Source organism: Phalacrocorax aristotelis, chromosome 2, assembly GCF_949628215.1.
Source record: "Phalacrocorax aristotelis chromosome 2, bGulAri2.1, whole genome shotgun sequence".
Taxonomy (NCBI): Eukaryota; Metazoa; Chordata; class Aves; order Suliformes; family Phalacrocoracidae; genus Phalacrocorax; species Phalacrocorax aristotelis.
In genome coordinates, this window is record NC_134277.1 from 9,647,630 (window position 1) to 9,675,192 (window position 27,563).

Consider the following 27,563-nt stretch of genomic DNA (forward strand, 5'->3'; position numbering starts at 1 on the left):
GCTACGCTTCTTAGGGCAGCTCTCAACAGAGCTGTTAACATTTCTACTTACTTGGGAAGTATTTAAGCCCTAAGAGGATAAAGAAAAAGGCATCTATATAGATCTGACTTTTTATTATGTTGGGACTAGACAAATTGAAGAAATGCAAATATACTTTTACATATTTACCATTAGGTTTTCTGTATTTCTGCCCCTTCATATCAGCAGAACTCTAAGCCAGTGCTGTCTTTACTTCATGTATTTGACCAATGAAAGGTAGGAATTTGGCAGGGTAGGATATTGCCAGTTGATAGAGATCTATTAGGCTTCTCACAGACGGCTTCCCGGTAGCTGCATTGCAGAGATTATTTCACTTTTTCCTGTCTAATAAAATCAGTGCTTCCCACCAAATTGTGTATCAGGACAGATTATCTTGAAGCAGTCCAAAAGGTCCTTTAGTCTTGGATTCTGTGCATTTTCCTAACATTTCCAAAGCAACAGTTCTTGTTTTGTTCAAAGCAAAAATTGTTTTTAGACTATTCTAGATGCCTCTCTGCTCTCCCCCTGTGAAACAGTGAGCAAACTTTCTGCATCTAGGTGAACAAGTTTCCTGCTGATGCCAGCAATGACTACTGAGGATTTTTGCTTTTGCCTAATGTCAAAAGTATACCAGTATATTTTCTTCCTTTTGTCTGAGTTATTTTCACATTATGAGGTGGCTCCAGGCTTGTCTCAGCCTTACCACTACATCTGTAGCTCTGTAGCACTGTGAGTGTTCCAGGGGCCTTGCTTTATCTTGAGCATAGTCTTTTGGTTTTTTTTCCTGTCTTTATTTGCAGATCCTCGTTTTAAGAAAGTTGTGTACCTTCTGCATGTTAGATCTTCAATATTGGATTTGTAGTCTTTTTTTTTTTTTTAAGTTCTTATACCTGCTGACTTTGTGTGCACATACATTTCTTCCCTGGTAAGCCTAGTTGTCCTCTCAGAGTACGCAGTCCTGGGGAATGAGTGATCTCTTTTTGAATGGTGTAAGACCTGTGTTTCAGTGAGGAAGATCTTTGCCGTGTGAATTGATGGCAGCTGGTTCATATGAAATATTTTTGTGCTGTCCACTTTACTGAAGGAATCCTCGGCAAGACTACTGAATATTTCTGCTAATAGGTGTGCAGCATACTATTAAATGCAACCTTTTAAATCACTGTACAATTTTAATCTTGATTAGAGAGCATGTACGGGAAGCCGTCTCTTCTGCAGTGGCTGAGAGTAGTGGCCGTCTCAGTCTCTTAGCCAGTTAGGTTACATGAAAGTATACATTTGCACACTTAAGGAAAATGTGTAGGAAATTAGTAGTCATCTTCAGGGAAGATAAGCATAATTCTAAAATCTTTAATGGCATTTGCGTATTAAGATGAATTTTTAAGCAGTCACTGCAGGCAAACGGTAGACAAGCTCCAACATAGGGAGAGCTGTTCTAAACTTCCTCTTACAAAGTCCTCCTCAGTTTAATCCATCTGCTTGAGGCCCCAATAGGCAGAGGCTGGTAGTTGACAACATTAGGACGTGTCTCACATGCAGCATCATGTATTTCAAGATAACAGGAAGTATGAAAGATCAGACTGACTTTATGTTCTTGATGATGTCTTGTGCCTTCTTGGCTGAATGTATTTCCAAATACATGAGGGTTTTTACACATTGGAGACTATAATCAGATGCGAAGTTTATGGGGAGTCTGTTGTTGAAAATGTGATGCTTGGAAGCTAAAAATGCCGTGTCTGGAAGTGCATGATAGGCACGTGTAGGTTCTGGTAATTCTAATGGTGTGCTGCCATGTTTTAGTGTAGACTGGCATTTTTTTTACTCTCTAATTTTATGGCAGGATCAAGCTCACATACTTCCAACTGTCAGCACAGCGAGGTTTTTCTAACTGCAAATCATAGAAATATTCTTTCTCTATATTTTTTTGAGTTAGTCTTGAAATGTGTTGTATATCACTTTTCTAAAAGACTCAAACATTCTGTAAATTGTTATGAAATTTTCATGTGAATAAAATAGCATGTATAGAACTCTAGAGCCAGCTACTTCAGCCTAAAAGTGAGCTGAAGTACTCTTGAAGGATCCTATCGCTGGCTTATTCCTTTGTCTTAAAGACAGATCTCTTACAGTGGCTGCCATCTCCCTGCCCAGCCTTGAATCTTGGTTCAAAAAAAAGTTGCTTTTGAGTCAGTTTTGTTTCAAATAAACTTCTGGTTTTAGTCTTTGAAGCTTCATAAATGGTTAAGGAGGACTCAGTCTATCAAAGCCCCTAAAACGGTTATGTGAGCCTCTGCGCATACCTGCTGCAGGTACCGTTCAGTTGCCTTTCAGCTGTGCCTTTTGTGGTATTTGAATCTCAAGTCTCTTAGTTGCTTGTTGTATAGTTTTCTCTTTTGTGTCCTATTCTGTAAATTAGTTTTGAGTTTTAAGTAGTAAATTTTGGCTGAATGCACGTCCAAATATGAGTATGATCAATTTACAAGTACTGGAGGACTGTACATAGACGTACTGTGAAATAGAAATTCAACCTCTGATACAGGTATTGAGTGTTCTCCCCTTAACGTTTATACCACAAATAACCACTTTAGGTTACTCTGGTGCTGCCAAAATTGACATGAACTAATGAGCAGTTTACGATAGCTTGGTAGATAAGTATGCCATTTACCTTCTAAAAACTGTGTGGTGTCTTGGGAAAAACTACGTTGTTATTCTCCTAAATAATCCATATGGGAATTGCTGCTTCATCTTTTCAGGTATAGCATTAGAATTTACAGCCAGAAGCAATTTAATCTTAAAATATTGTCTAACAACACGGTATGTATTATTTTGAAACATACTTTTCAAACCTATGGAAGATTTGACATCAGGGAAATGAATGCTTATTTGAGACTTCTTTGCTGCTTCAGCAAGTGTTCAAGGATTGAAAGGGCACAGGGTTTGGACTACTGTCCTTCATGAGTATTAAATTCATTTGCTTAAAATATAGGAATATATATACATGCTACTGCCAGAGGCAGGATACTGAAATAGACACAAGTGCCCCGTTCAGTTGACATTTCTCTACATTTCCCACTTTACACAATTTCTTTTTTTTTTTTTCCTTCTCAGTGCCTCTCTGACCTGTAGTACCTGAGCTGTTTTAGTCCTAGGTCTGTCAAGAGCACCCTGTCAATTTTTTCCAGGTGTCCATGGCTGTTTGATATCGACAGATGTTCATTAAAAGCCAAGATGAGACTATCCAACTAATTTTCTCATGTAACTTGATACAAAGTTTGCACGCAATCCTTTGGTGCTGAAAGACTGGGGCAATTAGTTTACCCTGTCAGTCCCTGAACTGGTAAACAGCAAGTACTTAACAGAAGTGGAGAGAAGCCAGACACTGACATGAACTAAAAATAACCACTAATGCATTAGTTCTTGTGCCTCAGTTACCAGGAAAAAAGGATTTTTGAGGCATCTTACGTGTTGGGAAGTGCAGCAGGGAGGAGTTGGGTGTGTTTAACATCTTTCCTGCTCTGAAGTGTAATACAGTAGTTGTCTACAAAGTCGATGTTTAACTCTGTCACTTTCAGAAATGCTGAAAACAAATTGAAGAAAAATAAACTTACTGAAAGTTTTTAGTAAATAAGCAAACACAATCAGTGCTGTTTAATTGAAATGCTTTATTTAACTACTCCAGGCCTTCTGTTTAACATTGAATGTTTGTACTTTTAACACTTAGATGACTCAAAGAAGGGGGGGGAAACTGCACTGGAAAATGGGAAATCTGTCGTTACATTTTGTACTGGGGATTCAAATAGAGAGTCAGTCCCCGAGGTGATCCAGCAGTAGATACTTTGTGCATTATGCCATATTACTAAGTGAATGTTTTGGGATTTTTTTTTTGGTGACTGCTTCTTTGAAATGCAATTGTATGGACAAGTCATCCAGGTTAAAGCCCCTGAAATCCTAATTTTGGAGGCTATTTTTGAGGCAGAGGGTCTCCTAATTCTTCTTGGTGATTCTTTATGAAATTGCACTGTTTCATCTGAGGTCAACACAGTGATCGCGGTTGCACGTACCGTTATGGTGGCAAGGCCAGCTTCCTTGTAGCTGCCACTCTCTGCCTCATGTTATCCTCCTGTGAACAGTGATTTATAACAAATAGAGCCTCTGAAGCCCATGCTTGTTGTGGGAGGTTGGTGGTGAGGCTGGGAGATACCAAGCAGATACGGAGGGGCATGAGGTTGAGAAGGCAAATTAATCGTGTATCCTTCTATTTGAAACATGAGATTACCATTAGAGTCTCTGTCAGCTTTGTTTAAGAGGCGTCTCTGGCCGAATATGTATTCTAGTTTTCCTTCCTGCAACAAGGAGTAATTTAATTCTGGAAAATGCAGAATTAAATTATGTAAATTAACTAGGAGAATCCTAATTGCCCTGTTGCATGTTGCAAAGGAGGGAATGGTTGCTTGAAGTTAATTGTAGGAACTGTGACACGTGAGGGTAAATGTAGCAGATTTTAATCATGGCTTCTTATTGCAACGGCTTTTGGAAATAACAGCAACAACTGTTAGGTAAAACAAATGGTGTTAAAAGGTGCTTCTTGTTTCAGTGCCCTTGCTGCCAGTTCCAGCCCAGCCAAGACCTGCTGTAGGACCCCAGAGATTTCCTGTGAGTAGCAGCTGTTTCTTCTTCTCTGATATGGATAAGCATACATTTGCAAGGAAATATTAATATAGCAAATAAAAGCTGTTCTAGTGAAATATAATTTTAAGGATTTGTAAATATTGACAATACACTCTGCAGTTGAAAATGTTTGTTAAAAGCTTAAGGTCAATGGATTTCTGAGAGTAGAATTAATTCTGTTTAACTGTAAAATTGTTGAACCAGTCTCTCCAGTGGGAGAGGCATGAATGCATCTTGTCTTAAGGAATATGGGCCTCGTTTTATTACTTGACTCTTTCTGTATAAATAGACTCCTTATTTTATTTGATATAATAAAAGGCTATTTGAAATAATCCCTAAGTTTAAAAAGCAGTATATATTTTTATTGTAAAAATGAGCAAAATTTCATTTTTATCATTACTTCAGGCATTTAAACGTCCTCTTATTTTTATATAAAAAATGGGAATGGCATTGCATGACCTTGCTTTCTCTTATGTTTCTAACTTGCAAACCAAACAAGGCACCTAGCTGCTTCATGGCTAATTTTACTTGATAAATTTTTTTAGTTCTGTGAATGCACAGAGCACATACTTCTAGATCATCACTTCACAATTTTGTTGTCCTAAATTTTTAGTTCAAGTGGTTTGCAGAGTATCAAAAATAAGCAAAAGTATAAATAGTTCATGCAATATTGCGTTAAATATTTTCAAATAAATACCCATATCTTATGCTTCCCAAATAAAACACACAAAAATTATCCTCTGTTAGTGCATGCAGTGTTGAGGGAGGAAACAAGATGTTTGTGAACATCTGTGTAGTATCACACGGTAAATTACTTGCACAGAGATCAGATGTATTTGAAAGAAGCAGATTTCAGAAACCTGCTGTGACTTTTGATTGCCATGCGCATACCTGGTTGTTTTTGACACAGAATATTTTTTGTCCAGGACATGGAGCTGAGGAATTGTGATGTCCGTATTTTATACAGTAACTGAGTTTTTAAATTGCCAGGTTTATTCTGTGAAGTATAAGAAAGTAAAACCACAGTTTAATTATGTAAATTCACATTATATCATTTCATCATCAACACTTTAACCAGAGCTATTTTTCTATTAAAAAGCCTGCAGTTTTCTGAGGAAATAGTTCTCTTCAGCACCCTTTAGGGTTGAGTGGGGACCTTATTAACATTTTTTAAATAATTTTTTTTTTTTTAAGAAAACCTGTATCTTGCTCTTGTTTTCCTTGGACACTAAGTTGCTTTGCCAATAACACAAATTGGAGGGCACAGAATATCTGTAAAGACATTGTAATTGACATCTTTGAAGTATGTTTACATCAGTGTAGAAAAATTGCAAATCAATCTTTTTTTAAATTGACTGAAATTAAATTAAAATATTTGTTCACTTTTGGTTTTGCAAGTTGTCTTGCATGCAACAGTTTCTAATTGGGAATAAAATAGATTGAACATTTTTGGTAGGACTCTTGCTGCCTTTGCCTGAAGGAAAATACTTGACTGCTTGCTGCCTTATTACGTAAGCAGTGCACTAGCAAAGAGCCAGTGTAATTCTTTTTTCATAAAGAGGAGGAGGGCTAGCTTAACTAAGAGGATCCAGTATTGTGATTTGGTTGCCCTGAGTGATGGTTTGAGGTTTTTTCTGTTGATTTTTCCTACTTCAGCTAGGAACCTGCTGTATGACCCTGAGAAAGTTACTTAATCTTTCCATGACTCACTGAGTTATAAAATGGGTATAATATGGACTTCCCTGATGAAGTACTTTATAAATTTTGCATAGGTTATCAGTCACATTAGGATTAGGAATTAAGTGTCACTGTGTACATATCTCATGTTTGTTTTATTAAATGTAGTATGTTAGCTCTTGAGCCGAAGACAAATTTACTTTCCGACTTGAATGTTTTATCTTGCAGAACTACCTTTTTTGCTCTGTTACATGTCAGATGTCTTTGTGCTGTTATAATTCACTTGTTTATGTATAAATGTTGACTTATAGCAATATAGCGATGGTTAGACAACTTTGACAAGCCATTTGAAAAAGATCAAAGAAGTATTCCAGATTATAGTTCATTCATCCTTTTCTTCATTGTAGGAAGAATCTCTGGATAAGTAATAACTGGAATTTGCTCCTGGTTTTAGGATTGCCTGATCAAAGGATAATAGTCAACTGATTTTTCTGATTGCTTTGTTTAAAAAAAAAACTGTGGGGTTAGAGTTAAATATCTGTAGCCTGCTTTCCCCTTTAACTTTGAACTGGGTGGTTTATTTTGGTTGAATTTGGCAGAGGTGGAAACATTAAAGGTGAAGAAATTCTTGCCAGGGAGAGACCTAAAAGTGGCTAGTGCCCTAACTGAAGGAAAAACTGTCTGAGTGCCTGCCCTATCTAGGAGAGAAACCTCTTGGCACGCAGAGCCTGTGTGTGCTCTGAACATGGGAAGAGCTTCAATCAGAGCTAATCAATTGCAAGTCGTAAATCCATTGGAAACCAGGTGTTATTAATTTAGGGCTAATGAAGTGACTTGTAACCATGTAATGGTTAATTCTTACAGCCTTTTGCAGAAGGATGTAATTGAAGAGTTGAGCAAAGTTGTAATGAGCATGTTAGCATATTGGTGTGAGTTCTAAATTATAAGAAGTAATGTAGTACTGAATCAGGGTAACGCTGATCAGGATTGAACCTGCTTGGAGTTCGGACTGATTAAATTCACTTAACCTTGGTTCTAACTCTTAATATTTCAGGATAGGGCTCAGTGTCACAGTTGGTATTTCACAAGTAACAGCCTGCTTTGGGGACTGAAGGACAGCAACAGAAGACTTTATTCATAAGCTAGTTGTACAGGCATTCTGAACTTTTCCCATGTTTTCTGACAAAATTCTTGCGGGTGCCCCAGTGCGGGTATGGAGCCTGTGGTTTTTCTTGTTACATGAGAGGGACCGTTGTGGTTCCTGTCCTCTTGTTTATCTGGGCTAATTTATCTTTTGACTCCTGTGTTCTATGAAGAAGGATGGGGTAAAACAAGGGAAGAAGAAAGTAAACAGAAAATGGAAGAGGTGTTTCTAAACACTTTATATGTAGGCTGCTGCTAACTATTACAGAGGCCAGATCATTACTTCATATGAAACTGGGAGCTAAGTTGATGGTCCTGATCTTCTCATCCCTTATGCTGAGTCCACCAGCACATTCTATGTTTGAAACATTTCAGTGTTTGCCCAAAGAAAAATTTATAAAGACTTTATGCTTCAAACATCATTTCTTTAACTTAGTGAACACTGAAGTAATGCTTACATGTGTTAAGGACACATGAAAGTGGAACGAGTGTTGTCATACTCGCTTTGGGATAGAGTGGGGCAGAGGGAAGTTGTTTTTACTGCCAACGTACTTCACCGTTTCTGGCTGAAGAATCCCTAGCTTCCAAATCTGGGGCTGGAGTGGGGCATTTGGAGTGAAGAGGACATTGGAGAACCTGCCTCATGCTGCTCAAGGCAGAAGAGAGGAATTCCTCGGATCTGAGGCCATTCGCCCCCTCTCTGCCCTGGAACTGCTGCTGAGAGAGCAGAGCCTGTTAACGCAGCTGTGTATCTTGATCCAGGAGAGTTTTCAGGAAATCAGGAAATTCTGCATTAGCTCCTGTCCTTAACCTGACGCCCTGGGTGTAGTGCAAGCTGGGCAGCTGTACATCCCACAGACACATTTTATTAACTTTAGTGAACTTGTGTTTCAGAGCTGCAATTAGGAATATTCTGAAGTGGCACAAAGCTCGAGAGGAACTGGCACTAATGTCTGCCTGACTAATTTATGTCAGGAAGGCTTTGATACTTCATAATGCACAAAGCTTTTCTGCTCTGATAGGATATCTTAGTGCACTGGGTACCTTTCAGGTAAATGTTGAATTCAAGTCTGAAACAGTTGAATTGTGTAACATAAATTATGTTTTATTCAGTATAAAAATAAGACTTTAATAGGGCAACTTGTCCTCAGGCCCTTTTGATTATTCTACATTGCATGTCTTTTCAGTTCCCAGGGGGTTTTGATGTGATTTGGTTTTGGAACTTACCTTACAATTTCTTTTCAAAATCATCTTTATCCCAAAAGAATACTTGATTTTTCTTTCTTAAACTGGAAAAACCTTAGTAAACTTCCCTTATATTCCCATTCAAAATGCTTCCACTTGATTTCCAGGACGTCAGGTGTTGCCTTAAATGGATGCTGTGAAAGGCAGTTGATTCAGTTTTTCCACCATTTCTGAAAGCTTTAATTTGACAAATTCTGAGCTTTCAAGTGTTGTTCGACACTCATAACTGCTTTTAAACACCTCCTCATGCTTTAATCTGTGAGGTTTTTAAATAGGTGTCCAGTTGTTACTCAGAACAGAGGTCGCTTTCCTTCATTGCCACTTGCTTGAAACATTTCTTTTAGACAAACAATGTATTAGTACTGTACAAATTAATTATAAAAGGTACATTAGAATATGATTTACTGCTTTTTTCCCCAACAGTGGCTCCTGGACTGACTTGGATCAGCCTACACCACCATTTTAGCAAACTCGGGTCAGCTTAATGGCTGTTACAATGTACCTGGGTCTGTGGGTGTGCCCTTAATGTAAACACATCTTGCAGTATGTAGAGGCAGAAATCTGTGGTGCTTTTGAAAACAAAACTCCTTGCAATAGTGTTTGCTGTTTGTGGGAAAGGCGAAGAGGGAGTAAAATTATTTTCCATGGTTTCAAATGCGGTTGTGAGTTGCTACAAGTGAATAAGGGTTTAAATAACTGTTACTAAGGTCATGGGTCATATTCTCCATTACTCACAGTAAGGACAAGGTCATGGGTCATATTCTCCATTACTCACAGTAAGGACAACTTAAACAGTCCTGCATCTGAGTACAAGCAGTTGTTTTTAAACTGATACTTAGTAAGTGATGATATTTAGTAACTAGTACATGTTTGCAACAGTATGTGTGTATGTAGGAGACAAACTGTTAATGGAAATAAAAAGCCACTTGTGAAAATGATTCTCCTACTTCCTCACAATTATTCTGCTTTAGCTATGGCTTTTCTGTAATGAGTAACAGTAAATGAAATTTTCACTCTATTACTGTGAAGCAGTGGCAGATCACAGGTAGTGTAGAAAGCATTTTGTTTTCATTTAGCAGGATACATGGTATCAGGTGGTGTTGATTGACATTTCTTGGATAGTGCTTTATACAGCATTTCATGCAAATCATGTTTGAATGAGACTGCTGCATCAAATTACATTTCTTTCAGATTATAGCCCTTGCAGATGTGAGACAGAGCTTGTTCAGCAGCTAGCAAAAAGCTTTCGTTTTAACACTTACTGTTTTCACAACTTGACTGCAAAGCCCTATAATTACAGCACTTAAGATAGTGAAGGAATGATGGGCACCTTCTCTTATCAGATCTATAAGTTGTAGCAAGCAGATGCACCATGAGATCCCTCCAGCTGTCAAATACTGTCAGGCTGGCATAGAGGGAATGCAGTTTAAAATGCAGGTGACATAATACCCAACATCCTCCATTTGCTAGTGGGCTTCTGATTAATCACGATTACCATACATTATCATACCATCAAATTTAATCATATCAATGAATTCCCATCTGCAGGAGGAGCAGCAGCAGCTAAACATGATGGTAACAGCTATTAAATAAGAAAGAAATAGATGGTTTCTAAATGCAGTAACCCTTTAACTTGTCATGCTAGCTCCAGTGTGCACATGCTCTGTAGCTATTAAAATCAAACAAAACTTGTGCATTTGTATTTCATAGTTATTGTCATTTACCTTTCTGTTAAGTAAATACCATTTAACTCTGCCAAGGAAACCAGAGTTGTAGATTCCCCCCCTCCCCCCAGTAATGATGCTACGTTTTCTTCAGTCTCAGCTTTTAGTACATGCTTAATACAGAGTAACAGAATGGTTGAGGTTGGCAGGGACCTCTGGAGGCCATCTTATCCCACCCCGTGCTCAAGCAGGGCCACCTAGAGCTGGTTGCCCAGGACTGTGTCCAGCCGGCTTTTGAATATCTCCAAGGCTGGAGACTTCACAACCTTCCTGGGCAACTTGTGCCAGTGCTCAGGCACTCTCACAGAAAAAGTTTTGATATAGCTATTTATTTATATACAAAGATACTGTGATTTTTATGTATTTGTATGAATGAAGTTTGAACTTTTTAAAGCCTTGTGTGAGCAAAGCACAAATTTTTACCGAGGCAGAGGAAAAAGTGTTATGCATATGGCTATATAGCCATTAATTAGACACTGTTAAAGAGATATTTTGCAGACATCAAGACTCATCTTATAAAGAAATCCAATTAAAACATCCAATTGTTCTCTTACTACAATGCAGTAAACCTAATCTAGTGCTTAAACACTGAATGGAGACAGAAATGTATTTGGTACAACAATATAAAGTCCTAGATGATAGTATAGTTCTCTTAAGGTATTTTTACTGAGCTGAAAAAATATCCTTTTAAAGATAATTCAGTATGATTGTGTCATCACACAAAAAAAATCTATAAATTGGTATCATTCACCTTCTGCACTTTCAGTTCTTGCTGTTTCTTTAGCATGTGAAAGGAAAAAAAATGCTTCATTCATTATAAAAGAGTAAGTTTTACTTCCTTTTACAGTAAAATGAGTTAATTTAGAGGAATGTTATGGGTTGATGGTAGGATACCCAAAAGGAAAAAACATTCAGTCCTTCATACTCAACACGTGTAGTACTTGCAGGCACACTGGGAGTTCTGGATATGTAAAGTTCTTGCATCAAAGTCTGTGCAGGGTCAGAGATGTGTAAAACATCTTCAAAATGACATTTAGTTACAGAGTTAAAAATCAGGCATCAGGTAATTTAACTACTAAATAGCTGGGTCTGAAATGGCATTTTCTGTAATAGATTGAAGTCCAGGTTAGCAGCAGCTCTAATATTTGTCTTCTGTAAAGCTGGCTGCTCCTTGACTTTTTCTTTGTAGCAATCTGAGCATTTTTCATTGAAGGGAGGGGCATCATCCCCAAGTCACATGTATTTATCTTTGACATTCTCAGATTATTTTTAAATTAACTATAGTTGCACCTTCAAGCTTAGAGTGTAATGTAGAAATCCTGAATTTGATATTCACGATCCAGTTTAGTTCTGACCTCAGAACTGTTTCTAATTATCAGTGACTTGCAGGTCACCAGGATACACTGGGTCAATAAACACTGTAATAATATTTCCATGGAGTAGTCTATGGCAAGTCTAAGGATCAGGTATGGATTTTGTTAGTTGTTCTGCCTCAGTGGCTCTGAAAGCAGGGGAGATTCGAAACTTTTGGGTCCTAATCTTTTCACATGTCCCTAAAACTGTTAGCTTTCAGCACAAAAATATGCAGAAGGATTTTATCATCTCTAAAATGATCATGAAATTCTCTTCTTTCAAGGGAGAGTTCATCATTCCGAATGGCACTGATGTCTCCTGCACTTTTTATCCAGTTTCTATTTGTGGTATTTCTATATTGTACTTAATCTTAAAAAATTAGAGGGTGCCAAACTAAAATAATCACCTACTCTTCTACACCACACCCCTGAAGAGGATTACAAACTGAAGTAAAACTGAATCTCCAAATTAATTAGTTTAAAACACCTGTTTAAGAAATTGCTTAGGTTTGTGCTCTAATCTGAGAGGTTTGGGTTTACTCTTCCCTCAGGTAGTGCAGGCTGCTACAACTTGTGCTATTTATTATTATGGCCTGTCTCCCCTTGCTGGAGACGTTCTTTCTTCATACATATGACAGATGGGAGCATGGTTTTTCTGTACCTTGGTACTGTTAGGAACTTAAAGCTAGAGTTGGGATTTAGTTCACAATATCTTTCCTATGCCTGCATTTAATTTAGGAGTGTTTTCTGAGAATTGTTCTTGAACAGCACCACTTGTCCTGCAGATATTTCTTTCCTAACATATGTACCTTGATGGTAGAGTAGATGGAGGTCCAAGAAACCTGTCTTTGAAGCAATCTTTCTGTATAGTACTGTTTGCTTGTGGGCTGTTCTGCTCTGTTGCTTCTCATACTCACAACTTCAGTGTGTTTCTGTATTTTTTGTCTCTATCTGCAACATTAATATGTTCCTGTTTGATGTAAGGGGGGTGTGTGCCCTGAAACTTCCTGAAAAGGCATACTTTAAAAATACAATGGATCTAATTTTTAGCTTTAGTCTCTTGAAGTGTTTGGGCTTGTTTTAATGTTCTGGGAGTATTCTTTTTTCTGTATCTCCTGTGTCCTTATTTTAGCTACTTGATGAGCTGGCTTAAATAACAAGGGATTCCATGCTGTTCTCTCCTTGCTTATACTGGTTTTCCATGTTGGCTGAATTCCATTTTGGGATCTTAAACAGTGAAATTGGGCATTGGTGATTTCTCTTACAGATAACCTGGACTTGTACCTTCATGTCCCAACACACTTACTTATCTCTTGGAGTTGCGTAGTATCAAAGAGAAGCTTTTCCAAGTTATGTGGAACATTTTAATATTAAAAATTACTTTCGGCTCAGTTGAGGAAAATATCAACCCATTCTCTCTCAGACTCAATTCACCTGTAATACTAGGAGGTGTGCAGTCTATATACCTGAACCAGCACTTGCTGTCTCCTTGCATTTTCTCCTCAGAAAATATATTCTGGAAGCTTTAAAAAGACTCAAGAATGGGTAGCATACATTCATTGTCTTGAGTTTTATGATTGCCCTGAACTTTAATTTTTCTCCTTCTTGACTGTAATGTATTTAAGGCTTGAATTTCTATATAAGGTGGTCTTATAATACTAAATCCATTGGGAAAATCATGGTGCTTGCTAGGTTTTAGTTCACCTTGATGGAATTACATGATTTTCATAGACATCACAGCGACACTGAGTAATTTAAACTATATTTAAGGAAATATTAAAACATGTTTTATTATGAAATTTGCGTGACTCATTCCATTTCTGTATGTTGTGCACAGTAAATGAGAATGCTGTGAAACTTGAATGTGAAAAGCCATGCTTTGTGGGATGTATACATTTCTATTTGAAATTTTTTGAACAATATCTAAGATATATGAAGCAGGGCTTCTTATACAAGAGGTTGGAAAGCCAGTTCCTTACACTGGAAGGTAGGCATTTTAGGAAAGCTTTTCAAAAAGTCTAGTAGCTGCTGAAATAAGAGGATTAACATCTTGTGACAGATGGCTATAGTTTTAATTGTCATAGGTTATAGTGGTCATTATTCTTTGCATTTAAACCATATAAGAAGAATTAACTGAGTGGCCCTGCTTAACTGTCAATAGGTTTCTCCTAGCTCTTTGCATTTTAAGTGAGATTAATAAATGAAAACATGTTGTAGAGGCAGGGTGTAATTTATTGAAAGATTCATGAAGTTTCAATGACATTGTTAAGGTATTTAATTAGTCTCATGAAAAAAAGTGGAGTGACCCTTTTAGAGAAGCTGATAAGTCATACAATAGCTGTTAGATCCTCTTTATTCCTTGCTTTATAAGATTAACTTTGTGCTAAGCAATTTATGCTAAGTTTTCCCTTTTATTGGTAACTAAAGTTATCTATGCTTCATGAATAGATTATTGGAGATAACATCATGTAATTAACAAGAGATGCAGAAAAGTAAAAGTACAATTTCTGTAAGAATTGTATGAGAGAGAATGTTAATTTCTTAACTAGTAAGGATATTTAAAGGGATAAAAGGAAGGCAAAATAGTGCAGTTCTTTGAAAGGATTAAAGTAACCTTATCTCATGTTCTTTCAGAAGGTGGGATTGCCTGAGTGTGTGAAAGTCATGTTCAATGAGCTATTCACAACTCTAATGAATTGTAGACACAAGTTTGCATTGCATTTTTTTCCAAAAGTGATTGATAAGGTGTAAGTTATGCCTTAGCTATATTGAATAATAGAAGTTAGTAAAAGGGGAAATATGCAACCTGCAGGCAATGCAGAATTGTATAAAAATGTATTTTAGAGCACCTCAGACTAACAGTGTTGGGGGAGGAAGAGTGAGTAGAAATTTTTTTTCTGTCAGAGTAAACTTGACAAAATTAAGGGTTTAAGACAAAATACCTGTCAGTAGCCCTTCAGTGTGCGGTTATGTGCTCCTTTTAAGTATTTCTAAAACATCCGTGATTGTGGTCTCTTTGGAAATCCACAACAGAACCCTAATGTAATTTCCTTCTAGACCTCAGTTCTTGTATTAAAAATTTAAAAAAAAAAAAAAAAAAAAAGAATTTTCAAAATAAAATTGTAAGAGGATAAATGAAGTGAGAGTTCATCACATTCCTGAAAAACAGGAGATAGTACAGACCAAAAATAATTTCTTCGGTAGTTTCAGAAAAATCTTGATGTTTAGTACATTGTTTTCAGTGTTCAGGCATTGGTATGTTTTGGTTTTCACCGAAGATAAGAACGGCCAGAGCAGTCCCCCCTCATGGCTCACAAAGCCTTACTGAGAAGACCATTCAAGAGCCCTCCAGCTTTCAGAAATTACAATTTATATCTCAGGTCTTTGAAACGCTCATGAGTGCCAGGGCTGCAGGTCGTGGTTTAGGAGGAACTACAGTGCTGAAGCGGTTGCAGTTTTGTGACAGGGTATGTGTCGGTTGATTAAGGACTTCTAGGCCAGACTGTGACATGGTGGGGTACGTCCACTTCAGGTCTTGTGCTGTTTTCTGACTCTGGGCTCTTTTTGCAGCTAGCTTTAAATCTAGCTAAAAATTCTATTTTAGTAGTCTTTCCTTGCAATTTGGTGCACTCTTACTAAATAATCAGTTTGGTAATTATACTAAATCAACAATAATGATACTAAATCAATATTACTCAATAATCAATCTGACAACAGTGAGAAGGGGCGAAGACTCTTCCAGAGAGTTACCACATAGGCTCTGCCAGGTCTTTCTTGTATGGACGTTTGGTAACTCAGTCTTTGGAACTGTTGTCTGTATGAATGTGATCCAGCCTTGGGGAGGGCTCACTGGAAAGGCACGTAAATATTCTGTCCTTTCCCCCAGTGTCACAGTTGGCCCCAGCCTTCAACTGAAATGTAGAACTTCGTAGCTTTGGCTGATCACACAAATTTGCAGTTCTCCTTTTGTTTGGTTGAAACCTGTTAACTTGAAAATAGGTATTTTGAAGACTGAGATTTATTAAGTACGGAATTTTTCCTAAAAAGTATAGTAATGGTGAAGCAATAGTTAAAATTATCTTTTGTAGGGAATCTCAGTTGATGTGTGTACTGAATAGTTGGTTGTAATTTGAAACTGTCCGGATAGCAAAACCATGAAAAATGGGAGTAACTACTGTGCATATAAAGATTTATTATGCATCTATGTTACAGTATGCTTATTTTATCAAAAATAGACCATTATGAAAACTGGCTTTTGCACCTGCTCTTCATTAATTTTTGAAGTTAAATAGCTCTGCGTGGTCTTTTCTACAAAATATCAGAGGGCGCCTGGGGGTTTTTAGCAGCAAATACTTGCTGAATATAAAGTTTAACACTAATGGAAAAGTAATCCACCTCTAGAATTATAGTTTAACTATGGTTAAGTAAAAAAAAAAAACCAAACCAAAACCACCACCCACCCTCAAAAACTTTAAGTAATGGAGAACTGTTATGTTACTTTATATTATTTTTAGGAAAATTTGAATTTGGCAGAAGTAAAAGTTGGAGTATTACTGTATTCCTATTAAATTGGAAAAAAACAAAACCTGTAATGGTATTTCAGAATAATAGACAAGCACCTCATAGCTTAGAAAAACATCCACCATAGTTTACATATTTTCTCTAAAAAACAAACAAAAAAGTTCATCTGTGTCTGGAAGTAATAGCTCTGGTTGAACCTTAGAGTTTTAGTTTCACATGTAGTGTGTGAAATTAATCCATCACACAATCAAACTCCTGTTGGAATTGTCTTGAAAGCTTTTTCAGAAGAAAAATCTCAGCAATGTGAAGTCTGAAAATACAAGCTTCCCCCTGCCCACATCACTATAATTTTGGGGGCAGAATTTTGTTTCACTCTTCAGGGATAGTAGAAGCAGAGCTAGATTAGGAAATAAGTGAAGGTCAGTCTTTCCCACAGATGTTAGAAGGAAGAGGATCAAACTAATTTTTTTTAAGCAAATATTGGTAATTCATTTTTTTTTTCAAATAACAAATATCTTTGCAATTAATTCTGCATGATTGTCCTTTGGTTATCAGCCAAGAAATGTGATCAGTCATATTTTAGTAGTTCTTCAAAATGTCATATATATGAAGTTAAAATCTGTTCAGTGACCAAATAAGTAGGTATTTCTTGGCAACACTCAGCTATCTGTATAGCACCTAGCTCTACTGTGGTGTGATTTGTATCAGCTGTACTTCTGTAGTTTTGCCATTTTTGAAACTTCTAGGTTTCAAAAAGCCCAACCCTCTGTGCCATTGTGGATGGAGTAAGAGCTCGGGCAGGGAAAGGGTCATTGTTTCACCACTAATGAATCCTGACATTGAGGGACGACTCGTGTTTGTTGCATGATACAAAAAGGATCTTCATGTTACTTTAAATGCAAAACAGCAAAGGAGGTTGGCTTTAGGATTGGAAAATATTTGTTACCTTTAAAAACTTCTCATCCTGAAAGTTTAACTGGAATCTTACTTAAAAAGTGAAAAAAACCAACCCCAGAATTCTGAACTGTGAGGGATGGAAAAGAAGGAGAGAGGCCAACAGGAAGAGTTCCAAACTTCAAATACTTCCTTCTTACTCTGATTTTGTTGGAGTGTATTGGAGTTACTTTGACTCAAAATTGTGTTGTTGGATATACTATTCATATATATATGTGTATGGTATATAAATAAACCACTAATAAAACTAGAGCAAAGAATATTTTCTCAATGTAACCTGGTGGGCATTTGTTGGGATTTGTGGATACTGGCTTTTGGATAACAATGAAAATATCTGGAGGACAATAAATATTTGCTTCTTAAATTAAGCTGGATGGACACCTTTGGTCCTGAAGGTAGCTTGAAATCAGTATTGCTTATGTTTTTGACAGTAAAATATCTTGCTGGTTATTGGTTTCTGTAATTTTTTTGTAAATAAACTATTATCTAATTTTTTTAAGTGTGACCTTTCTTAGATCTAAAATAACCTTGTATGACTTAGTTCTAAAACTTAACTAAAGCTTACTTCGTAAGAGTTTAAAGTTTCCTTATGATGGGAAATATAAAGCTGCTCTCAGCATGTGTAGCGCTACCAAACTTCTGTGGTTTGAACCAAGATGATGTGCTGGTTGCCTGCCTCATTTTGAAGAACTTTGAAATTTTCCAAACCCTTTCATTCTGAGATAGGAACGGTGGAAAAATATTGTTATACCCGAGTTATTTAAAAATATTTTTTTATTGCTCAATTTTCCGAGGAAGAAAATTGAGTTTGGCAGCACTGAGGATGTTTCAGTGTATAAAAGCTGTGTGAAATTCAACAGGACTTCCCATGCATTTGCAGTTCAGGGCTGCTTTGGGGTGAGGTAGATCTGGGCGTAATAATGAGGGTATGGGTTGGCAGGAGAGAGAAAGCTGGTGCGAAGAAGTGTTCGTTTAAAACACAAGCAGAGGATATTTTTCGGCCTGTGTTCTTGTTTACTTCTCCTTCCTGGGCAGGAAAAGGAGGGGAAATTGCCTGGACAAAGTGTGCAAGCAAGAAAGGTAGGGTCTGGGTGGGGCAAAGAGGAGCTCCTGCCCGGCTGCCGCAAGACCAGACCAGCAGCTTGGAGTCAGGGAGCGGGGAACCTCAGTCCACGGTGGGAGTAGGAACCAGAGGGCAGAGTGAAAGACATGGTGGGGATGAGAAAATTTATCAGAAGAGCAAGAAGGATCGGGAGAACAGTAAGGCTGAATGGACAAACAGTATTAGGGAAGATGCTTGAGACTGGTTACAAATTTGGTCATAGAAGTGGAGATGCCTACTTATTTTGTAGCCTAAGCCTGTATTTTGTAGCCTAGCAGTAAAACTGAAGTTTGGGAGTGAGGGGAGAGACTGATAAGGATCTGTTACCTCGACTGGGGCAGAATACATCAAGATTGGAAGAAGGAGGTAGAGGAGACTTATGGTTACTGCAGTGCCATTTGGTGCTTGGAAACATGCCCAGCCAGGTCACTACTGCTGCCAGTTCTTCAGCTTGGGTGGCAAATATGTGACACTTCTGCTTTATTAGCCCACGACCCGGTAAGATTCCATATAATTTGTTTTTCAACAGCTATTTTAGGAATAACTAAGATATATGTAGGCCTATATTGCATCTAGAGAAAAAAATACAGGGAGAATTTCAGAGCTTCCGAGTCAAGCTCTCAGAAAATAGGAAAAAGCAGGTTGTCTGTTGAGACTGCTTTCTCTCCCCAAGTACAAAATATGTTCATGTGACCATGTGCAGTAAATAAGATGCAAAATCAAATCCATCTTGTGTGAAAACTGCCCTGATGAACTGGTTTCTCCCCTACCTCTGTTGCAATGACCTTATGCATTATGCAGTAATAAACTAATAACTAAATAGCTAAATATCAGTTGGTTTGTTGGGTGCTTCCCTCGGGGCCGTGCAGCTTGCAGAAGCGCTGTGTATTCCCTACGGTAGCTGTAAGAGCAATTCTTTGAGAAATAGGCTGTTATCACCAAGGCTTCCAAGTTGAGGGAATGTGTTTAACCTTAGTTTGAAAGTACCTCTGGCAGCTCCTGCATGTGGTGATGGTAGAGGTGTGTTTTGGAGGCGAAGGGTCAGGATCCTCGAGGTTTGTGTTCAGTTGCTCTTTTGGCAGGCAGCCAATGCTGTCCTGCTCAACACGAGGGAAGGGCAGTTCAGTTGAACAGCCTTGTTCAGCTAAAGCTGAAAGGATTTTGATGGGACAAATAAATGTCACTTTCTCCATCCCAAATAGCTCCCACTTCCTCCAGCTGCTGTTCTTTGCAGGCAGCCTGTGAAATTCAAAGGCATTAGTCCCTTCCGAGGTGGCAAGAATATTTTGCGTTGGTAGCTGTTCACTTGCAGATGTGTAGCAGCTCCTCCTACAAACAGTAGGTATGTTATGAGGACTGTCATACTTGAGTGTAACATAACGCCTTTCCATGAAACGAAATACCCACAGGAGCCTGGCTGACTAAGAGTACTGGCAATGGGATATAGACCCTTTAATCTCTAGGAATGATAAAGTATTTACAGTCGATGGCTGTATAATGTTATAAAATAAGTAGTCATAGCCTCACTTCCAAATGAGAGGTCTGAGTATCTCGCATATCCCTGTTTAGGTGTTTTCAAGAAGGCCACAGATCTAATAATGGCTGTGATCCTCAGTGCCCCTCTCATCTACTTGTTTGGGCCTTGCCCACCCCCAGTTGTGTTGTGCTGGTAGAGGGTGTGAAGCAGCTTTGTTTTGTGCTACTTCGGTAGTGAATGGACTTCAGTTTCCAGGGCAAATACACATTTTTGCTGTGTGAGTTCTTTTCCTAAAGTGCTAGTGTTTCTGCAGCATAGACAGGATAGAGTGAGACAGCACTTTACTGTTGGTGAGGGCAGGTCAATAGATAAATGATAAGCCACTGCAATTTAGTTGTTTGGTCCTGTTTCAGTCTAGCAGGGAGCATTTGGTCTGAAATCTGTTTTGGGCAGCTTGTCTTCAGCAATGGCAAGCTTTAAGGTGAGCATCAAATGTCGATAGAACAGACACCACTACTGATTTCAAAATCCATATAAAGAGGAAGACAAGGATGTTCTTATATTATTTTCATTACTTATTTGATTTACTCACACATGGTAAGAAAGTGTTTGTTAATATAATAATCTACGTGAAGAATAGCTTCTTCCAGCTATCAGAGGTTGCCAACATATTTTGTTAACTCTAGGTATAAAATGAAAAATTATTGTAGTATGAATTACTCAATTAAGTGTGGCTTCTGCAAAGTTCTGCTTTTGGATTAACATCCTGCTTTCTGCAATGTGTAAAGGCTCACACTTAATGGAGGAAAGATAATTTTGCACTCTTGCATATAATGCTTCAGATGCTAGGCTGTGCATAGACAGAAGTGTTACTCCTGTTATTTCTTTTGAAAGATGAGTTCTTTAATTTTCTGGATGCCATAAATTGCCCCCCCCTCCTTTTTTTTTTTTTTTTTTTTAAGCAAAGCTGCTTCACTTCTGTAGCTTACATTATACTAAACTGATGGTGAGAATAGCACGGTTTAAGAAGATAAATGTCAGGAATGTCTTCTAAAGTAGACATTCAGATTTTTGGGATTAATGGGAAAGAAGGTCAATAATTGCAGGGATTTCAATAAGCTTGAGGAGAAATGGCATTCCTGTGGTGCTAGTGATTATTAAAACATTGTGAATTCATTTCAAGATACTGTACTGGGATTTAATATTTCTTCCATTGTAAAAGAATGACTCAGTAAGGGCTGCCAATTTGTACAGGTGAGAGGAGATAACTCATAAAGCAATTGTATTTTTAAGAGAAAAAAGTTATTGCGGGCAATAGGTAAATTCCTGGATGGTAGTCTTAATTTCAGTTCTGTCTTATTAAATAGGGCCCTCCAGACTTCCAGCAGCATACGCCTGGACCAGTTCCTACCAACTTCTCCCAAGCCCCAAGGCTGCCAATCCAGGACCAGTGGAGAGGGCCGCCGCCGCCACCACCACCACTCCCTCCTCCGCCTCCTCAGGAAAGAGATCCTTTCTTCATAGCAGGTAAGCATTTCTATTTCCATTACATGCAAAATCCACTTTTTGTAAAGCGGCTATGCAGTGTGAGTGTGTATCATATAACATGAAGTGTTTGGAAGAGCCTGAAGACCAGAAGATCCTGTTTGATGTGGCCAGACTAGTACATGCCAAAAACTCTGGTGGTCTGGTATCTTTTTCCTTCCCTGATGTAATCTTCTGTCTCCATCTGTAACTACCATCAACCTGTGTACTTATGCAGGTACAAAATAAAATTATTATCTAAATGATTGTTGCAATAAAGTTGTTATTTGTTACATTTTAGTTAACTAGTACTCTCCGTGCACGTTGGCTTCCACTAGTAACTCTTTAGACTGCCTGGACTGTACGTGCACTGTAAGAAATCTGTTAAGGTTAGCTAAAATGATACAGCATAGCAAACAAAATAGGTGGGGATGTGTGTGTGTATATATACATGCATGCATGTGTATGTAATGTGCATACATATAATGTATATTTTGTAGATATTTTACACACATAGAAATTAGATTAAAAATTGTGAAATATCTGGTTGGCAAATGCCATCAAGATTTTGTGAGTTCTTGCATGTTTTAAACTCTAATCCCTGGAATCCTTCATTGATTTCACTAGAGTAGAACTTCTAAAAGGTATTCCTGATTCCAGAGAATTACCAATTGTGCTGATCTTTCAAGCATCAATTCCTTCAATACACAGGTGGCAGAAGCCAGAGAAATGTAACTTTGAGGGTAGCTCTTAGAATTAAAACATTTTGTATGACTTTGCTTTCTACAAATTTCGGGTTACTTTCCCAAATCAAAGTAGAGGTTTGTGTTTTGAAGGTGTGTTTGTGTCATTTAAGTACTTACCCAATTCCCACAGATCCAAGGTTTCCAAGCCATCACTTGTTTGAGCAGCGGAGCCCCCCACCACCGCCACCTCCACCACTTCTCAACAGCGCACACCCTGTCCCTACCCAAAATCCGATGCCATTCAGCCAGCCCGGGCCAGCGTTTAATCAGCAGGGACAGCAACCGGTGTTTCCCAGAGAGCGGCCAGTACGGCCCAACATGCAGCCTCAAGGTCCTGTGGGGATTCTCCACTTCAACCAGCCAGGTTCAGCAAATCCGCGGCCGTTCATCCCTCCGAGGCAGCAGTTCCTGCAGGCTCCGGGACAGCCCTTCCTTGCCGCGCACACGCAGCCCAGCATGCAGGTACAGGTCCGCAGCAGGAAGGGGTTACCAGGAATGTGTGAAGTGGCCTGGTGCTGCCTTGCAGGCTTATAGGACTAACGTGACTAAAGTGGAATTGTTTGAGATTTACAGTATGAGGCACATTGCTGTGCCTCGTAGTGATTAATTTTCTCCTCAGTTGCCACCACTAACGTATTTCTGATAGTGAGCCCGCAACCTGGCCCTGGCTCCTTAAATTGCTTTGGGTCCGCAGAGGTAGGGAGAGTGGTCCCGGTGGGGTCCTGGTCCCGGGTGCGGTGGGGTCCCCGGCAGGGCGGGAGCGCCCTCTGCCGCTCAGCTGCGGAGGCCGGCAGGGAGCTGGGGTCCTCCCGCAAACCCGGAGGAAGCTCAGTCGCAGCTTTGAGCAGGTAAATGTTTTGGGGATGTGCAGGGTGATGTGGAAGGCCCTGCGTGTTCGGTGGGCTTTGCGCAAGATCTTTTCATGGTGTCTGTGTTTTGAATGTGGAGAAATCCTAAAGTCTGGTGATTTTGGGAGGGGGGGAGCAAAAGGAAAAAAAACCACCAAAACACAGAGAGATCATTAGAAAAGGGAGCATAGGGAAGGAATCCTTGCGTTTGTCTTCCTCCACGTCAGCTGCTGACTCAGACAGATTTAAGTGTAGAACCACTTTGCACAGCTTCTGTTTGTTTTTTACTCAGTATATTTTTGGTTTAGACTGGTCCATAGCTCCTTACAGATGTTTTGAGGACCTGGGAGGCTGGAGCTACTTTTCAGAAGTTTATTACCTTGAAACTAAAACCAAATCATCTTTCTCTTCATGTGAAGGGTCCCTTGCATCCTCCATTACAGCCTCAGCCACAACCTCAGCCGCAGCAGCACCATCACCAGCAGCAGCAACACCATCACCAGCAGCAGCAGCAGCAGCAACATCATCATCATCTCCAAGGGCCACCACAGCCCTTGATGCCCATGAACCAGCCACAGTTCAGGCCCCATATGCAGGCCACGCAGCAGCAGCCAAATAACAACAGGATGCAGTGTCAGCCGCGACAGGGTCCAATGAAGCCAAGACATGTAAGTACCACGTACATTGGTGTTGACTTGCATAGCTCTGTATGGGGAACAGGCATGTAAGCCCAGGTTTCAGAACTAGCCAGCGTGGTTTTTCAGTCCCATTTATTCCGTCCTGCTCTGTCAACTTCTTTCACCATTTCTTGCTTTTTCTCTGCCTATATCCTACATCCAAAAATAGCATGTGTATCTCTCCTTTTTTTTTCTCCTCCAGTCTTCAGTGTTTTTCTTGATCTGGGTCCAGAGATGATGTAGTTGCTTGAGAACTGGCAGTAAGGGGTTTTTGGAAGATAGGTTTGCTTAGTAAGATTTTAGAACTGCTGGTAGCCTGTGATTGTGTTGGAGCCCAGTTCTCTGACACTGTCTTTCAACCTGAGGACCTCTTTGTTCCACTGCTCTTAAGCTTTCTGGTTCAGATCGTGCCACTCATGTCTTGCAAGTTCACTCCAGTGCAGCATATTCTATTGCTCGGTAGGTTGGGGTAGCACAGCAGTCTGAAGCAGTGCTCAAGACAACCTGACTGTAGTTCAGAATAATGGCTTTATTAGGAAAATAAATCTTACAGTGAAGCCGTTTTCTGAGAAAGATGTTAAACAAGTGAGATTCAGTTTTGCTTTTAATTAAAGAAAAATACAACCATTGTTAAAATGTTCTCATTTCTGTAATTTTTCTTTTCACATGGAATATATTGTGCCTCTTCGAAAACCATTTTTTTTCCCCAACTTAACTAAATAAAACATGAAACACTTTAGTCTGGTTGGTAGTGAAAGTCTGCATGGTTTTCCTTCTTAATTTTCTGCTTTTCAGAACACCCCATCACAAAATATTGTCAAGCGTCCAAATCAGCAGCTCCAGTCAACTGCTCCAAGAAATAGTAACTTGCGTGAATTGCCGATAGCACCGTCACATGCTATGGAAATGAGCAACAACAGGCGACCCTCTGCCCCGGCTGCTCAGGTCAAACCCATTACCAGCACAATGTCTGCCACCAAGTCTGTACCTGGCATTGGAAACTCACAGGGAAGGCCTGAGATGAAAGCTAAAGCAATCACACCAGTGGGCCAAGCAAAACCAGAAGTGAAATCTGAAACAGAGGTAAGGCTTTTTAAAAAACAAACAAGCAAAAAACCACAAAAATCTCCCACCTTTTAAAAAGTTTTCTAGTCTGACTTGTGAACTGTAAGCACACTTAAGGTATTATTCACCTAATATTTTTGGTGCCACTAAAGGCTTCCCTTCTGAGTTGCACTTTCCTCTTTAATGTGATAGCAAACCCAGTCTTCATTGATAAAAAAGAAGTCTGGAAGGTTGGCAGGGCTGTGGCGAGTCTGTTTTGCAGGAGTCATCATCATTTCTTCTATGAAAAGGCAGAGGTTGTGTAAAGGTCATCAATGACACAGTCTCTGAAATACCCATTGTGCTCATTTTTTTCATGCCCATTTTTGTCTTCCAAGATTATGATAGGTTTTTTTTCAGATAATCACTTCTTTCTAAGTCAACAAACGTCTTCCATTCCCTGTGATGCTTTATGGCCCAAAAAAAGGGCCATTTGAGAGAGATCTTCCTCGTGCTGTTTTCCTTTAGGCTGCCTAGTCTCTTTTAGGGTCTTGAGCACTCACACAGGAGGTTGCAGCTGCATTGTCCATGGAGCTTCTTGATCTTGAAGAAGAAAATCTCTTTCGTGAAACCTTGTGATATGAGGAAAAATAGGAGATGCTCACAAGTTTTCCATTTTGGAGAAAATTATGCTGTTTGCTCTGCTGGTACTCTGCACAATCAAAAAATGAGGTGCCAATGTTTTGGGCTCTACTGGATCATGCACTGTGAAGAGATGCCCATTTCCCTGCACAAATCCTCCTGGAAAGTAGAGAAGACTCTCCATGAGCTCTGTTAGTTTGAGAGAGTGGGTAGGATTGCGCTGATGGTGCTGTTAATCCTGAACATCAGGAGATACCAGAGGAACATGATGGCTGAATGTACCCTGTATAATTTCTGAGTGTCAAGTTATTATTCCGAGCAGAACTGTAAATCTTTATAGTTTAGTTGACCATGAATCTTGTCTCAAGCACCAGGTTTTCTTCAGCAACCGTTAAAAGGTTTAATTGTGATAATACTGTCTTCCCTTTAAGCTGCTCATGATTAGCTTTTCATCGTGTTCTTGAATTAGGGATGGTCATAACTAATTTTCACAAATGAGGCACAAAAGAAACCCATGGCTAGCAGTTTGACCTCCTGTGCACTTGCTTTTCAATGGTAATATAAAAAAAATTCCTTTTTTCAGCTTTTAATTTTGCTCATTTTTTGAAAAATTACTTAAGTAATCCCCTTCCCCTCAATTCAGTCTCCTGGAATAATCTAAGTCACAGAAAATGCAGTGCCTCTTCGAGAAGCCTGCGTCTTTCAGGACATTAGTAAGGTAAGTTTTGAAGCAAATCGGCTACAGGCCTCCCCATCTGAAACATCTTGAAGTTCTTTCACACTTTAGTCATATGAAAATTAAGGCATTAGTGTGAAAATATCTCTGGTTAGAAAAATGAGTGAATATTTTTCACTCCTCTTAATCAAATGAATTAAAAACCAACAAACAAACAACCCAACCAAAAAAAACCCCAAACAAAGCAGTCCTCTTGTTCTCTCCATCTTAATTTTTAAACTTATCCTAACAAACCTGTAGTTGTAAAATTAACTAATCTTACTCATGTGAATTCTTGGTTTTACAAATAAAGCTTTCTTTTTACTTCTGTGTTGGAGCTATCTTTTGAAAACAGTTTGATGCCTATTTCATGTAAGTTTTTTGCAAAACAGGATTAAAAAAAGTTACCTTGGAAAAAATGGTATCTCCTAGTGTTTCCTATTATTAACCATAAAAGTGAAGCCTTTGTAGATACACTTAGCAAGTACTAAAAAAGTGTGTGAACATGTGCATGCACAGAACCCTTCTTCTTTTGAAGTGGACTTGAAATAAAGCCTTGCTCTGCAAACAGTGGTGTAGTAGCAGTTGTCCCTTTTCAGCTGGGCTGCTGTGATAGTGTTGTTCACTGCTGCTTATTATCACTCCTAGAAACAACATTGCTGCGCTAGTACTGTTCATTTCCAAGCATTTAATTATATTCTTCACTATTGTTGTAATGTAGGTTATTACATTGCTCTCCGTAGGCCGATTGTAATGTTTCCCAGTCTCTTTTATGTGTTTTTCCTGTAATGAGCTTAGTCCTGTTCTTTTGCTTCCTATGAAGATGAGAAAGAGTTAAGTTCTGTTGTCTGTTCTAGCTGTATTTCTCATAACTGAATTGGGCAGGTTATTTTGCAAGTGTCTTCAACTGGAAAATTATTAAGACTTTTCTTTGCATCCTTCTTCCCGAAGAGTCAGTGGCCATATTTATGAATGCCCTATCATTCAGGAAACACCAAAAAAATAGCAATATTGGCTATTAATGGTTTTGCTCACCTTCAAAATAGACATTTGAAAGGTTTGCAACCTGAGTGACTAGAAGATTAAAAACTGTATTTCTGCTTTACTAATGGTATGCTTGTGTGCCTGTTCCTGTGAGGCTGCAAAATGCTGACTTTAAATGCCTTTGTCCATTTCAAATAGCTGTTACTCTCCCAGATTTAGACTTGCGTATCCTTAGTCTGAAAAATCATTTTTTCAATGACATTGGAAAGTATGAGTGATGACTGTGGGCCTGAATTTACTCCTGTTGAAGTCCGTTTAGGGTAAGAGGAATTAAGGCAATACTAAATATTTTTGAGTTTAAAGAAGGGGGTAATCTAGAAAGGTAATGTGACTCTCTTCAGAAGAAATGGATTTTGGAGCTCGGGACAGGAGAGAAATTAGTAGAGTGCTGCATAATCATAAGTATGCTGACACCGTATGTCTGTTGCAGTTCATGTCCTGATGTACC

At 38.8% G+C, this 27,563-nt stretch overlaps 1 protein-coding gene across 10 annotated transcripts in view; it reads left to right on the forward strand.

The window, feature by feature from the left end:
• Nucleotides 1-27,563, forward strand: part of RBM33 (RNA binding motif protein 33) — a 105,507-nt gene that overhangs the window by 39,439 nt on the left and 38,505 nt on the right. For 5 of the 10 annotated variants that reach the window (XM_075082355.1, XM_075082356.1, XM_075082360.1 and 2 more), the window contains exons 10-14: nt 4,607-4,665; nt 21,243-21,402; nt 22,276-22,613; nt 23,413-23,661; nt 24,466-24,753. In XM_075082355.1, coding sequence (XP_074938456.1) covers nt 4,607-4,665; nt 21,243-21,402; nt 22,276-22,613; nt 23,413-23,661; nt 24,466-24,753 — 1,094 coding nt within the window. The remainder of the gene's footprint in view (nt 1-4,606; nt 4,666-21,242; nt 21,403-22,275; nt 22,614-23,412; nt 23,662-24,465; nt 24,754-27,563) is intronic. The other 5 variants (XM_075082357.1, XM_075082358.1, XM_075082361.1 and 2 more) reach the window with 1 other exon arrangement.